The sequence below is a fragment of the Ceratina calcarata genome, unplaced genomic scaffold (genome assembly GCF_001652005.2).
Source record: "Ceratina calcarata isolate Rehan_Ccalc_2016 unplaced genomic scaffold, ASM165200v1 scaffold422.2, whole genome shotgun sequence".
Classification (NCBI taxonomy): domain Eukaryota; kingdom Metazoa; phylum Arthropoda; class Insecta; order Hymenoptera; family Apidae; genus Ceratina; species Ceratina calcarata.
The window spans coordinates 1,215,531-1,230,301 of record NW_017165837.1 but is presented as its reverse complement, the minus strand read 5'-3'; the positions used below and the strand labels follow the sequence as shown (position 1 = coordinate 1,230,301).

The 14,771-nt window shown below is 42.0% G+C and overlaps 1 protein-coding gene across 4 annotated transcripts in view; it reads left to right on the top strand.

Annotated features, from left to right (window-relative positions):
* The window catches only part of mub (poly(rC)-binding protein mub), a 164,812-nt gene that overhangs the window by 110,438 nt on the left and 39,603 nt on the right, over nucleotides 1–14,771 (top strand). For all 4 annotated transcript variants that reach the window (XM_018027351.2, XM_018027349.2, XM_018027350.2 and 1 more), the window contains one exon: nucleotides 13,900–13,956. In XM_018027351.2, the coding sequence (XP_017882840.1) occupies nucleotides 13,900–13,956 (57 nt within the window). The remainder of the gene's footprint in view (nucleotides 1–13,899; nucleotides 13,957–14,771) is intronic.

Here is a 14,771-nt window from a genome sequence, read left to right as displayed (position 1 = left end):
CGCCAAAAGCAACGAACCGGATTTGTTCTACGTACTAGTTCGTACTGCCCCGCGTTGATTTTGGTTTACCGTTTAGCACCGAGTAGTTCGTTAATTGTCGGTTCTAAACATACGGTTCATTTATTTGATGTTGCATACACATCCTCCGTGCGCAACGCCCACAAGACATTAATCTCATCGTTACCAATTGACAGTTACCCTAGTTTTTTGACTGCATCCTGCCAGTTCTAACTAAATTGCATTCCGTTCCACCTAGCTGGGAACTATCTCAGATAGATGTATCAATTATAATAATCTGAATCATACAAATTTTCCCGTTTATCATCGTTGTTTAAAATATTTTTCATTTCTTGATTATTGGCAGCTTACACTTGATTGACGTAACACGTACATATAAGAGATTGGCATTCTGTAAACGTGGCTCTTAGTCCAAAAGCGTTCTTCTTCTGCCTGAGAAATTAATGTTATCACAGGTGAATAGAATTGTGCATGTAACAATTACGTAAATAGAACACGTGATACGAATTCATTTAACATTCGAAGACAAGTTGGAAGGATGAACCTCCTGGGATAGGCGTTGCACAATATTGCACAAAAACACACATTTGTCACACAGCTACTCGTTTACATCGCGAAGCCCGTATTTGTGTTGTAATTACGGAATTCAAATTATTCCCGTGCTAATAGCAGCTACATATTTGTTAGACTTTCGCGTTAGAACGAAACTCACGTTATATTTCCAATTTGATGTTCGTTTATTTATTTAACTACGAAGGGAATTTTGTGTACGTGTTTGTTTTGTAATGGTATATGTGGAAAATATTTTCGAAGCAATTTTCGCCTTTAAACGAGACCGCATTCGGCGCCGCGGCATGGAACTATTGCCAGAATATGTTTCATTGTTGAGATATAACTACGGCGTTGTACGTCTGTTGCTCGAATCCCGACGAGAATCAGGAGCGTGAGCAATGCCCGTGGCCGCGTGCAAGCACGCGACGAGCTTGCGCAAATCGCGTGCAAAATTCCGGAAACCGCCCGAAAGATCGTCATTAGCGTTCTCTCCGTGCTGTTCCCGGTCTACGATCCTTGTGAGATATTCCACCGTTAACGCCTCGGGAATATTTCCGAGATGGAATTCAGAAAGAGGGGCAGAATTCAATTTAAAAATATCAATATTCCTGCTCGCGTCCCGAGATAATGCGACGTTTAAATTACAGTTGACTTTTAATATCGGATAAAGAACTAAAAGGTGAAACGCAAATCTTACTTTCCCAACGAATGGATTATTCATTTTCACGGCCAGCCGCTATTGTGTTCGTTTATACTCACTTTTAAATATACATTTTCCGCATTCCAACAGGTAGTTTTAACGATTAACAAACATTTTCGTTGGTGTCGTGCGTTTATCAACTGGAATTAAATAAGTGTGGGCAGTAAGGTTATTTTCCAATCAAATGGGAATTTAGATAAAACAATTTTAGAATGGTAAATAAACTAGGACGACGGTACGCAAATATGTATGCACGCGCGGACTTGAAAATTTCATTCATGCGGATATATCTACGTCAAACGGTAAATCCTCATCCGTTCACCGGTTTTTATTTCAACTCGAAAGCCCAGGTAGAAGTTAAAATTGCTTTTCCTGACCATCCGTTCGTTCAATTGTACACCGCGTGGTTCCACCGGTAATAAAACTGGCTGCTTGTAAAACGGCGAGTATTCCTTCGTTCGTGTTCTGATGGATGATACAATTGCTCAAGCATTGAATGGCTCTAATCATAAGTGTTCTAGTAATAAATATAATATCGTTTGCCAGAAATCAGAACTGAATAAGAATTAGAGATCCTGGAATTCGTTTGTTCTCTTTGCTCATGAACGACGAAATTGGCGAGATTCTTTTCTCTTATTATGGACCTCTCAACTCGTTTCTTGGAGGTCGCTCGTGGTGGTGAATGGTCGCGGTTGAAAACCGGAAAACAAGGAGCAGCTCGGATCGGGTCGAGAGAGCGAACCCGTGTCGAGAGAATAAAATAAAATGGTGAAACGAGGAGTGTCGGGGCGTCTTCTTGGCACACGCGCGGCAACCGATTTATTATTGACTCGGGTCATGGATAGGCGAGAGAGTCGACTTCCACGAAAAAAGCAAATCGACCTGTCGCCGCTCCGTTTCCGGTCCCGGCCTCCGAGAGTCAAAGACCTCGCGTGGCTCCCTACGTTTTACGTCCGAACGTTTGTTCCTCACTTATTTATACTTCGCATCGATCATACGCGATGATGGATCAGCGTAATTAAGTTTTTAAACCGACGAGCCGGCCGCGTGTTTCGCCTAGTTTTTTAATCAACGTCAAATTTATTCTACGGTGCGCTGGTTACGTAACAAGCATTTCACTGTACTGGTAGAGGATTAAGTGGGCAGGGGAATCGGATTCATAATTGTGCACGTAACTTTCCGTAACGAAGATAGAGGAGAAATAAAACTCGTTCTCCGATGTTGCATGCCGGCGAGAAGATGGTAATGTTACAAACTGAATCAGTAGGTTCCGAATAATTAAATGTTCATGTTTACCAGCGTTTAACGTCGGCCCGGATCGTAACGGAGTTATAATGGGGAAATGAGCATGAACGAATCATTAAGAAATAAAGAGTTTCAATCTGTTTCGCAGGATTCAATTATGGATTTTAGTTGAGCAACCGAAACAGCATTTCTCTTTCTATTCTGATGAAAGTTCGCTGCGATCAAATAAAACAACAACCTGTTCTTTCGAACAACAGCGATTTCGAATTGCGCGATCATATCATTATGTGTACGTTTCCAGTACTGTTGAAGTAATCACTGAATTAATTTTATTACGATTTCACGGTTGAACAATGTAACAAGGACGAAGGAATATCCACGAATGCAGATCGATTTTATTATAATATAATTGCATGGAAATTAAACAGCAATCGAACGACACGGACGTATTTCTATTTACTACGTCTTGTTAATAAAATCATGCTAAAGACGGTAATAAAAACAAAAAACCAGTGAAAATAAGATTCGTTTGGAAATGTAACGGGCCAACGTGAGAGACGTGCGATCCGGCGAGAATCTGACTGTCTGCCAAGAATTTGAACTTCCTTCCCTTCGCCGATGCGGCGGCCTTCCATTTCTATTTTTTAGCCAATGAATAAATCACAATGCATCGTTACGCTAACAGTTTCGCAACCATTACGCTCTCCTATCTGATGGCATCGTTCTAAAATCATCCGGACACTTGTTCACCTTTAACGCCCGCATGATTTAATTACAAAATCGCTATGAAATTTTCGAGGAGTGTTACGTACACCGTTCGGGTAATCAAACGAGGTTCTAATCATAGTAAGCGATAGTCGGTCTAATTAGGGATCGTCGAAAATCTCTGCTGGTTTAGAGAGTTACGAGGTTTTCTAATTAGGTTGACGACGTGTAATTGCATCACATTCTCCGGAACGAGCGTGCTCGCTTAAAGCTCCGATTCGGGAGTTCGCTATATTTCTTCCGTCGAGGAGCCGCGATGGTATTCGGACGATTTCACGATCTATTACGATCCTATTACCGTGTCGAAGTTCACCTGTTCAGCGTTGAGTCGACGTGTAGCCGCGTCGCGAGATGCCGCGCTACCGTCTAGATCTGTAATTAATTGCCGGGTCGGCTCGTTGTCGCGGCACCGGCAATTAATGTCCGCCGTCTTAGCAATTAATCGTTCCCCGGTGGACGTCGAACGAACCGCCTGGCCCTGTTTGAACATCTTTTTGCGGCTACTCGCATTGTGCTACTCTTGCTAGCTCGTGGAACTGTCTCAAGATGCGCGCACCAGAAATCAGAACTGAATAAGAATTAGAGATCCTGGAATTCGTTTGTTCTCTTTGCTCATGAACGACGAAATTGGCGAGATTCTTTTCTCTTATTATGGACCTCTCAACTCGTTTCTTGGAGGTCGCTCGTGGTGGTGAATGGTCGCGGTTGAAAACCGGAAAACAAGGAGCAGCTCGGATCGGGTCGAGAGAGCGAACCCGTGTCGAGAGAATAAAATAAAATGGTGAAACGAGGAGTGTCGGGGCGTCTTCTTGGCACACGCGCGGCAACCGATTTATTATTGACTCGGGTCATGGATAGGCGAGAGAGTCGACTTCCACGAAAAAAGCAAATCGACCTGTCGCCGCTCCGTTTCCGGTCCCGGCCTCCGAGAGTCAAAGACCTCGCGTGGCTCCCTACGTTTTACGTCCGAACGTTTGTTCCTCACTTATTTATACTTCGCATCGATCATACGCGATGATGGATCAGCGTAATTAAGTTTTTAAACCGACGAGCCGGCCGCGTGTTTCGCCTAGTTTTTTAATCAACGTCAAATTTATTCTACGGTGCGCTGGTTACGTAACAAGCATTTCACTGTACTGGTAGAGGATTAAGTGGGCAGGGGAATCGGATTCATAATTGTGCACGTAACTTTCCGTAACGAAGATAGAGGAGAAATAAAACTCGTTCTCCGATGTTGCATGCCGGCGAGAAGATGGTAATGTTACAAACTGAATCAGTAGGTTCCGAATAATTAAATGTTCATGTTTACCAGCGTTTAACGTCGGCCCGGATCGTAACGGAGTTATAATGGGGAAATGAGCATGAACGAATCATTAAGAAATAAAGAGTTTCAATCTGTTTCGCAGGATTCAATTATGGATTTTAGTTGAGCAACCGAAACAGCATTTCTCTTTCTATTCTGATGAAAGTTCGCTGCGATCAAATAAAACAACAACCTGTTCTTTCGAACAACAGCGATTTCGAATTGCGCGATCATATCATTATGTGTACGTTTCCAGTACTGTTGAAGTAATCACTGAATTAATTTTATTACGATTTCACGGTTGAACAATGTAACAAGGACGAAGGAATATCCACGAATGCAGATCGATTTTATTATAATATAATTGCATGGAAATTAAACAGCAATCGAACGACACGGACGTATTTCTATTTACTACGTCTTGTTAATAAAATCATGCTAAAGACGGTAATAAAAACAAAAAACCAGTGAAAATAAGATTCGTTTGGAAATGTAACGGGCCAACGTGAGAGACGTGCGATCCGGCGAGAATCTGACTGTCTGCCAAGAATTTGAACTTCCTTCCCTTCGCCGATGCGGCGGCCTTCCATTTCTATTTTTTCGCCAATGAATAAATCACAATGCATCGTTACGCTAACAGTTTCGCAACCATTACGCTCTCCTATCTGATGGCATCGTTCTAAAATCATCCGGACACTTGTTCACCTTTAACGCCCGCATGATTTAATTACAAAATCGCTATGAAATTTTCGAGGAGTGTTACGTACACCGTTCGGGTAATCAAACGAGGTTCTAATCATAGTAAGCGATAGTCGGTCTAATTAGGGATCGTCGAAAATCTCTGCTGGTTTAGAGAGTTACGAGGTTTTCTAATTAGGTTGACGACGTGTAATTGCATCACATTCTCCGGAACGAGCGTGCTCGCTTAAAGCTCCGATTCGGGAGTTCGCTATATTTCTTCCGTCGAGGAGCCGCGATGGTATTCGGACGATTTCACGATCTATTACGATCCTATTACCGTGTCGAAGTTCACCTGTTCAGCGTTGAGTCGACGTGTAGCCGCGTCGCGAGATGCCGCGCTACCGTCTAGATCTGTAATTAATTGCCGGGTCGGCTCGTTGTCGCGGCACCGGCAATTAATGTCCGCCGTCTTAGCAATTAATCGTTCCCCGGTGGACGTCGAACGAACCGCCTGGCCCTGTTTGAACATCTTTTTGCGGCTACTCGCATTGTGCTACTCTTGCTAGCTCGTGGAACTGTCTCAAGATGCGCGCGTATGCACTGTGCACGTATAGACAGACGTCGAGTCTGTGACGAGAGGGAAATCGGCGATCGGAAACATTTTCAGATTTACCCTGTGGAATCTAGAAACGTGAAAGTCCGACGAATTTCGAATTATTCTCGGAGTTTTATTCGGGGTCAAAGAAATTTCTATTATTGAGAGAAGTGACGTAAATTACTTGCAAACCTAGCGTAGGCTGCAGATGAACTTATACGGTCTCTGCGTACGTTCACTTTTTAATTAATTTGTGAGAAGCTAAAGAGTATCTTTCTTTTCATTAGAGGGATAAACCTTTTATCGTGTAAAAATAGCATGATAAGACGATCAGCTGCAGCGAGGTTAAGCTTAGGAGTCACGCAATCTGTTCTTTTAATAAATGTATAACCAGAGGTAAAGAAAACGTATATTCGTTAAACTGATATTTCTTTCAGATTATCTTTTACTACAGAATGTCCTCAAGACTCGCGTGAAATCACCGCGTACTTTCAATTTTTGATAATAATTCAATTCCTGTTCACAGTGCATACGAGAGTAGATATTCCATCTTTTTCCGTATTACATATTCACGAGAATACATTATTGAAACGTATTATTCGTCACCGTGTGCCACGCGAAAATTCTTTAAAAATTGTGCGAAATCCTCGCGAACCTTCGATTTCGTATACATAATAGCCCAATTTCTGCGGCCCGGCATTGAAATCGGCGGATTTCGAGAACGCGCTCACTACTACTACCGTCGAACCCTCTCTATGCCCTTCGCCCATGCGAACAGCTACCCATTTTACTGCAGACGCAAACATGCACACAGCTAAGGGCGGCACCTACACGCGCGCACGGTTCTGCCTATCCGTATCCGATACACCGACATCAGTTCGTGCTGAAGTGTACCGCGGAAATTATTGCACGTTTCTGCATATCTGGATGATGCTCCGCTCCATAGGGCTCTTTCCAGGGACGGTTCGTTGGTTGGTCGGGGACTCCCTTTATCCTATCGGCACACACCCTCCGCTCTGCTCGAGCCACCCTCTTGGAGGGTTTCCCCGGTCTCGGTCTCTCTCTCTCTCTCTCTCTCTCTCTCTCTTTCTGTCGGCTCTGTTTCCTGGCACCGCGTCCCTCGTCTCGCGGCTTCGCCTTCGTGCTCACGGGAAGTACTTCCATGACAAATCTCGTTACAGCCGCGTTTTTATGCCCCGATGACGGCGCCGGCGACGTCGATGGGGCTTCCCTCTGTTCCGCCATCGTTCTTCTCGTCCCGGGGCTGTTCTCTCCGCTCGCAGGTTACACTATGGATTTGAATCGACATTGACTCTTTCTTTTTCTTCAACGGTTCCCGTTCTCGCTTCCGGGCTCAATGACGAAGGGATCCGCGAGTATTTTAGACTTCGACTTTTGATCGCTGTGAGACAGCTATGATTTTCTTCTGTTTTTTAATTCTTCGTATTGAACGCGGTTGACGTATTGAACATTGAGAACATTCCAAGGCAAAAGTAGTCTCGTAGATTGCGAATCACGGAGGTTTAAGTATTGAGTCTTATTGATGTTATGACTCGCTTCATTGATACAAGGTGAAGCCTTCCTCTTATATACAGAATGGCTTCCTTGTTATATGGACACTTATGCCACCATCTTGCGTACGTTTATCAATACTTTAACAATGTTTCTTTCAAACGCTCGCATCTCTGTGTTGAAGTTGGCAAATATTAAAATCGCCTTGCTATCGGGAAGTGGATGGTGAGGCATGAGATCGACAATGGACACTCGTGTCGGGAGATCTTTTTCGGTGATGGCAGTGTCGTGGCGTCTCTAGTGTTGCAAAACGGTCGATTTGGAAGACTCGCAAGCGGGTAAACGGATACGCGGGCAGGCTCCTTCGCGCGAAATAAATACGTCTGGCCGCGTTTTTGGCCGGAGAAGCATTATGTCTGCGGGGAGAATATGCACCGCGAACTCGTAGGACAGGCTGGACAGTGGCCAGCAACCTCGGCCAATCGTTTGGTCCAATACGAATTATCATGATTCCATTATCCTTTCAATGGTACGCAAATGTCTAGCGCAAGTGCTCCTCTTCTTTCCTCTTGTCTTTATGCTTTGAATATCTAAGGCACACTTGAAAATCCACAAATTATTTCCTACATCAGTTTTTGTCAATCGTAGCTCTCTCTCTCTCTCTCTTTCTTGCTCTCTCTCTCTCTTACACGTGTACTTCTTGTTTCAGAAAAATATATATCGTTTATATACTTGCGAAGCAATAAAGGAATCGTGCTATATCTAATCTCGCGACCGAACCTCCGACAAATTTTTCCCGTTACCGTCGCAATGTCACGGTTATTTCCTCCTCCACCATCGCGTGGCATCGACATAAATATCTGGCGCAAATCCAACCGGCCTCTTATCTTCCTGCTACTCGCTTTCCCTCCTTCGTTTTCTTCCTCTTCTCTTTCTCTGCGCCGTCGAAAGTCTTTTCTCAAGACTTTCAGTTACAACAAAATTAAAGAGAAGGTCCCGTCCGACCCATAGACGTCAGAGATTAATTATCAGACCGAAGAATTAATCCAACCTAGAATGTTTCGTTATTAAGAGTTAATGGGTCAAACGAAACACGATGTTATCCACACTTTTTGCACAAGGGTTTCAGTTGCAATTAAACTTTTAAAAAATTCTGTCCAACTCGTAGGGATTCAGGTATTAATTATCAGAATTAATTCAATTTAAAGTGTTTCGTTGTTAAGAATTAATGGGTTAAACGAAACACAAAGCACGATTCAATACAAATTGCAATTGCAATAAGAAGACATCCAAGAATATAATTCTTGCCGATGTATACTTATCTTAGCATCTCACTGACGTAAGCTTAAAGATCGTTATTCAAAGACGTCTCCTATCGTTCCTATCCCGACTTCTACCACGGCAAACCGTCTTCCATTCTTCCACGTTCTCCAGCGATAGAGTCCTGGACCTTTGCCAGGAACATTGTCCAGTCGGCTTCCTTGTGTCACACACGTCTGTTCCTCTAATAAGTTGAAGACGGTGTATTTTTTGCAACGTGAACATCGGAATCGCTGACTCATCTCAAATAGTTGAATGCCCTATTAAGAGCAATTGAACCATCTTCTTTTTTCTGATACAGATAAAGATGTCTGATATTTTTAAAAAGAAATCTGAACACTTGACAATGTTAAATATTATTTGTATTACATAAGTCTGCTTGTATTTACGTTTTATTAAATTAAGAATAAAAACGAGAAGATAATGCAGGTACATGCATTAACACATGCGAGGCTATTTACATTTACAATGTCAGAAAATGTGTATAAAAGCTGAAAATTGGATAGTGCTAAGGGAATTGGGATTCGAATAAGAATCTTGCGGATTGTCTCGCTGGTGAGCACGTTCGGTAGTGACCTCTTTAATTGGCTGTCCGCCAGCCTCGTCTCGTCGATGTCTTCTTGTTCCAGCTATATTTGCCTCCAAGGAGATTCGTGGACGATGACGCGTTGTCCAGCTCGGTGAGCCACGACCGAGGGGAGGTTCCGCGATGATTTACGAACCTTGGCGCCTTCCCGAATCCTGCCCTTTCGTCTTTCTTCCACTTCTCTCGTCGTAATACCTCCTCCGGGACTAGACAAAAGAACCATCGATGATTTCTATCATTTTTATCTTGTACCACATTTAATTATCTCTTTTGCATCAGGTTTAATAAAAATCAGGTAGGAGTCAATGAACTTTGATGAAAACATAATGATAGATTTTATAACATGATTTCAATGAAATTACGGCGTCAATATTCAATCCGAGGATTCATTCGTCTGAACCGAATATTCGCAATGAACACACATAGCCTCTAGTTTTGGTCTTGGCCTCTGGCTGGCTATTCGCTTAAGCACTCGCTACGAATTAGTATCGATTCAACTACGCCGATGAGCGCTCATCTACTCAATTCGGTACAACGGAGAGTGTGTACGTCCATGGTCGCAACGCGAACCAAATGTCCGCGCGAGTACACGCTTCTAACAACGCGTCCCGAGCGCTTTGAGGCTTTAGAGCCGATTCGGTATGTACAAAGAATCCGACGCAAATTGGACAATTAAATGTACGAGCGGCTTCTAAGACCAGTCCGCTAATGCTCGATCTTCTCGCGGCTTTAAACGTTCCGTTGACTTTGTCCGGCTGGAATGCAGTCGGGAACGCTGTTAGGATTATTGGCTGGTATTCAGCTCGCATTCCTAGCAGGACTTTCAAAAAGATGTTCATCTCGCCTTATTTTTAATTAAACTTTCGTCGCGGCGTCAATTATGGAAAGGTAATAAAAGTTTGCGATACTGTCGTAAGGACTTGGGAAGCATCGGATGTAAATTGGAAAAATTACGCGGCAGTGACTATACGTCTGGCTATAGACGGTCCTATTCTACTGGCTACTCTTTCGTCGACCGCGTTTCGTTATATTACCGTCGTTTAAATAATTGCTTGTTCATACTTTTTACCACTGACGATACAATACCGAATAACTGTTGAAGGAAAACTTAATTAACCCATTTTAAACAACATTTCGAGGTACAAATTAAATTTCTCTGTTGAAGCAATTTGCACAAGCGAGTTTCATTTCCATCGCATAACATATTTACAATGAAAATAATTACGTCTTTTTCCTGCAACTTTTTCCTCTTATAAAATGCTCGCTCTTGTAACGCAGTTACTTCATTGCATAGTTTAAAAAGCTCTTAACATGAATTCCCGTTGAAACGCACGAAGGCCGCGGTAGTTTTAACTTCTTTTTAAAAGGATAATTCGATGGTTCGTTCGCGCGAAATTAATCGTTCGCACGGGATATAGCGTAATTAGTTTCGTGGCGTGACTACGTTAAACCTTTCAATTAACTGCGACATTGGGACCGGCCGTAATTGCATTGGAAAAAGTCCTGCTTTAAAAAGCTTCACGGTTACCGATCCATCACTTAGTCTTGAATGATTTATATCCACCCTGCATGATTTATTAATAACATCGAATTGCACGGAATTGAATCTCAAAACTGAAACAACACCAACGTATTTGTATCTCCGTTTCCATTGAACTCGTCTAGCGACAGGCGTAATGTTAAATTAATTACGTTTATTTTTCGTTAAAGTAATTAACGGCGATGTATTTCTCAACTATAGCTTTTGCCTATTTATTGGACGAGTAGCCGGACGAGTTTTATTCGTTCACGCTCGGTTTAGAAAATATTTAATAATACCATGAAATTTAATGGCAAAAGTTTCCTCTTTAAAAGTTGAGAACATTTTCCAACTAGTATTAGGTACGATATAGAGATTAAACAGAATTTATTATTGAGTATTCCTTTGTCTTCAGTAGCTAAATTTCTTTTTTGTTTCGGGAATTTTCAACTTCCCGTTAGGTAAATCCGGAAGTTAGACTGAAACTGGCAAGATTTTATGTACAAAGTTTCAAGAGTAAATGAAAAGAAGTTAAAAAATTGTTTTTCAAAGGCAAGTAAAAATTCAGTGGCTGAAGCTCAATAAATTCTAGCCTTGGTTTCTCGAACTTAAATTAACTGCAATTCACGAGTTTATATGAACCAATATAGAAAATGGTTGTTATTCAAAGACCAGAATATTCAAAGGTTCTGTAATATTACTTATTATCCTTCTAAGGTACTTCGGTTTCAAAATAAGCAAATTATGTTCATAGTTCTCGAACCACCTAAACGATGATTCTTTCCCTATTCGGTTTGCCTGAAATAAATCGGCAAAGGAATGTTTGATATGCATCAATCAACTATTCCAAATAACTATTATACTGCAAAAAGATTTACATTGACTGTATTCAGGAACAGTTCCGTTGAAATTAGATTTTGGAAGGGATGCGAGTGGCCCTTGTTAGGAGGCGGAAAGATTCGTTCTCTTCAATGGGTTCGTCACTTGTCGGGAAATGAAGAATTTAGCACGATACGCGTAGCATTCGTGGCATCGTCTCTCGTGGAACGAGACGGCGGCGACTGGCATCTCGGCCGTGTTCTCTGGTCGTCATCTAAGTTTAGAGAGGTAGCGCGCATACCTGCTTCGCCCAGAAGCCTAGGCGGTGACATTATCGTGAGGTCAGAGCGTGTCAACGAGATCTGGCTGGACATCGACTACGAACGTGAAACTAATTATAGGTTCCGAGTAGCGAACTGTTTGCACACGCGCGTATACGTGACGCTCGCTAGTAAAGTAGAATACAGTGTTATTTGCTCGATTGTCCTCATGCGAGATATTAAATTGTAATTTGAAACGTTAATTCAAAGCGAACGAAATGTTTCTTAATAATTCTCAGCCAGACAATCGTCAGAAGACATTAATTTGCAACTGTTTCTCAACATTTTTTATTCATAGTTTCTCGTTCACGGAGGAATTAACATTCTATTCGCATAAGAAGAACAGATTCTAATCTCATATGTATATTTCGATTCATGAGAATCATACTGTACGCAGTATTTCTAGCTTACCGCGTAATGAGAGATCCTATTTGAATCCTACGACACGGTGAACGTTCATCTATTTCCTTGTACTCGATTCTTTTCATCGTATCACTTATTTTATTTCTTTCTACACAATTGTATTAACCTCGAACAGTAAGAAAACGCGACCGAATGACAACGATGTTGAACACTAGCCTGGCTCCGTTCTAGAATTGGCCAGTCTGCCAATTTAGTCAGATCCAATTACTATCTCCGCGTTTCAGCGTGCCGCGTGTATTATACAGAAATTCCTACGATCTCCATGAGATAAATTTTTACATTTTCCATACAATAAAAAATATATCATCGTTAAACTAATGAAATTCGTGTTGTTTTACAATTCATTAAAGAGCACAATAATTATTCACAGTATTATAATACATAATACCGTTCCTGTGGAATGAAGGACTGATAAAATTATAAAGATGTGATAAAGGTTCGTCGGACACTCCCGTCTGCAATAATTTGATGTCACTCTGAAATAGAAACATTCTACCAGAGTTTAATTATAGTTCGGCAAGCGTGTGCACTGTGTGAGTGCAATTTAGGGTGAACTTCACACCGTGCTCGTTCGAATAATATCCTAGAATAATCGTGGAGTCCGAAAATAGTTAATATGAGAATTTCATAATGAAATTATCAACACGGACCAATTGATCGCTATCGAATGACGAAACGTTATCGTGATTAGTATTAAAAGTGATAAAACGATGTACGGGTCTTCGGCCGCGGATAATCTAACAGGTGAAATATATGATGATATTAAAAAGCGGCCGTCCGTACGTATCGACAACGGAATGCGTGGCGGAAATCGTTTCTGATTGAACGCGCTCGGAATTAATTACAGGCAAACACGCCGCATATATTAATCGAGTAATTGGGCGCTAGCGAGTGATTACAAGTGTCAGAAGCACGCGTATCGCGTGGAAACGAGCCCGCGATATCGCTCACACGCTCAACGCCGCACGTTCGTGTCCGAATAATCACCGGTTTTCGAAGACGAGGCAGGCGGCAGTGAGCGATATTCGTTTCCGACGTCTGTCCGAGAACTATAAACCTCCAATCATTTAAACGATACGAACAGACTCCGGCATTGTACCAGCAAGTTCAGTTTTTTTTTTTTTACCTAATATCGCACTATTAATATAATTATAATTCATATATCATTCATTATAATTATAATTCAGATATCATTTCTGTATAAGTTGGGCATTTAAAATTTCAAGTACTGAAAGTGCTCACTTTTACACCTTTAAGCGAATAAAATTTATACACTTCAGGGAGCTCCTCTCGGTTGAGATAAAAAAAACACTTTAAAAAATGTACTTCTTACCATCGCCAAGACGGATACAGCTTTTTAATTTATTACTGAGAAAGTGTAACGGTAACGTGGTAGAAATTTCCTTGGTTTTCCTCAGAGTTTACTAACCGAAGAACGCAGTGGCTTTTAGATCTTACGTTCTCGGAAGGCGCGCTGTATTTAATCGCCGCAAAATTGTTTGCGTCGTTCTAACGATATTTTGTGTGTTCGTTTGTTGCAGGAGGTCGGAAGCATCATTGGGAAGAAAGGAGAGATCGTCAAAAGGTTCCGGGAAGAGGTAATTAAACGTTATTATTATCTTCTACGATGGAAATCGACTCCTACGCTGTTCCATCGTTTCTTAATTAATGTTGCAAGTCGGTAGAAAAATCTTAATAGAAAGAAACTTGAACCTCGTTATATCGTCGAACAACCAAGTATCTGACCATCATGAATCACCCTGCTTCGTCTATTGTTAATTTGAATAGGGAGTTATTAACTGAAAGTATTTATCACCCGACGGTGGCTCACTTTCCGTTTCGAAGTTCGAACACTGACTTACAATTAGTCATCGGCGAACTAAGGTCATCCGCCCTCCGTACGTTTTGATGTATGCGCCCGAAAACTGCACTCTCGGCAAGTTCGCGTCAGCTGCAATTAGTCCGTGTCAGAAATTCGACAGGTCGATTTGTTGCGCGGTACGCGCGTGCACCGAGAAACTGTTGCCAAACTCGTGTTTCGTTACTGGGTATGTATTCAGAGATACGTATTAATCTCCCGTTGCTCGGCTTGAACAATACCCTCGTTACTTATCATCGCCGCGTTCGAGTAAGAATTCATTTTCCGATATCGTATTTATAAAAAGGCTTTTATTTACTTTAATACATGCCGCGTACGCGTCCCACGGCGGTGATTCTATTTTTCACGGTTTACGAGCATCGCGGTAATCGATGCACGCCTAATTCGCCGACCAACACAACGAACTCTCCTCACCGTCGGGTAGTGCCGCGGCTAGGGTGGTGTAACAAAGAGATTTAAAATAGCTTTCAGCGACCTACATACATTCATAGGTTGTTGTATTCGCTTAGTGAGCCTCTTCTGCGTGATAAATAA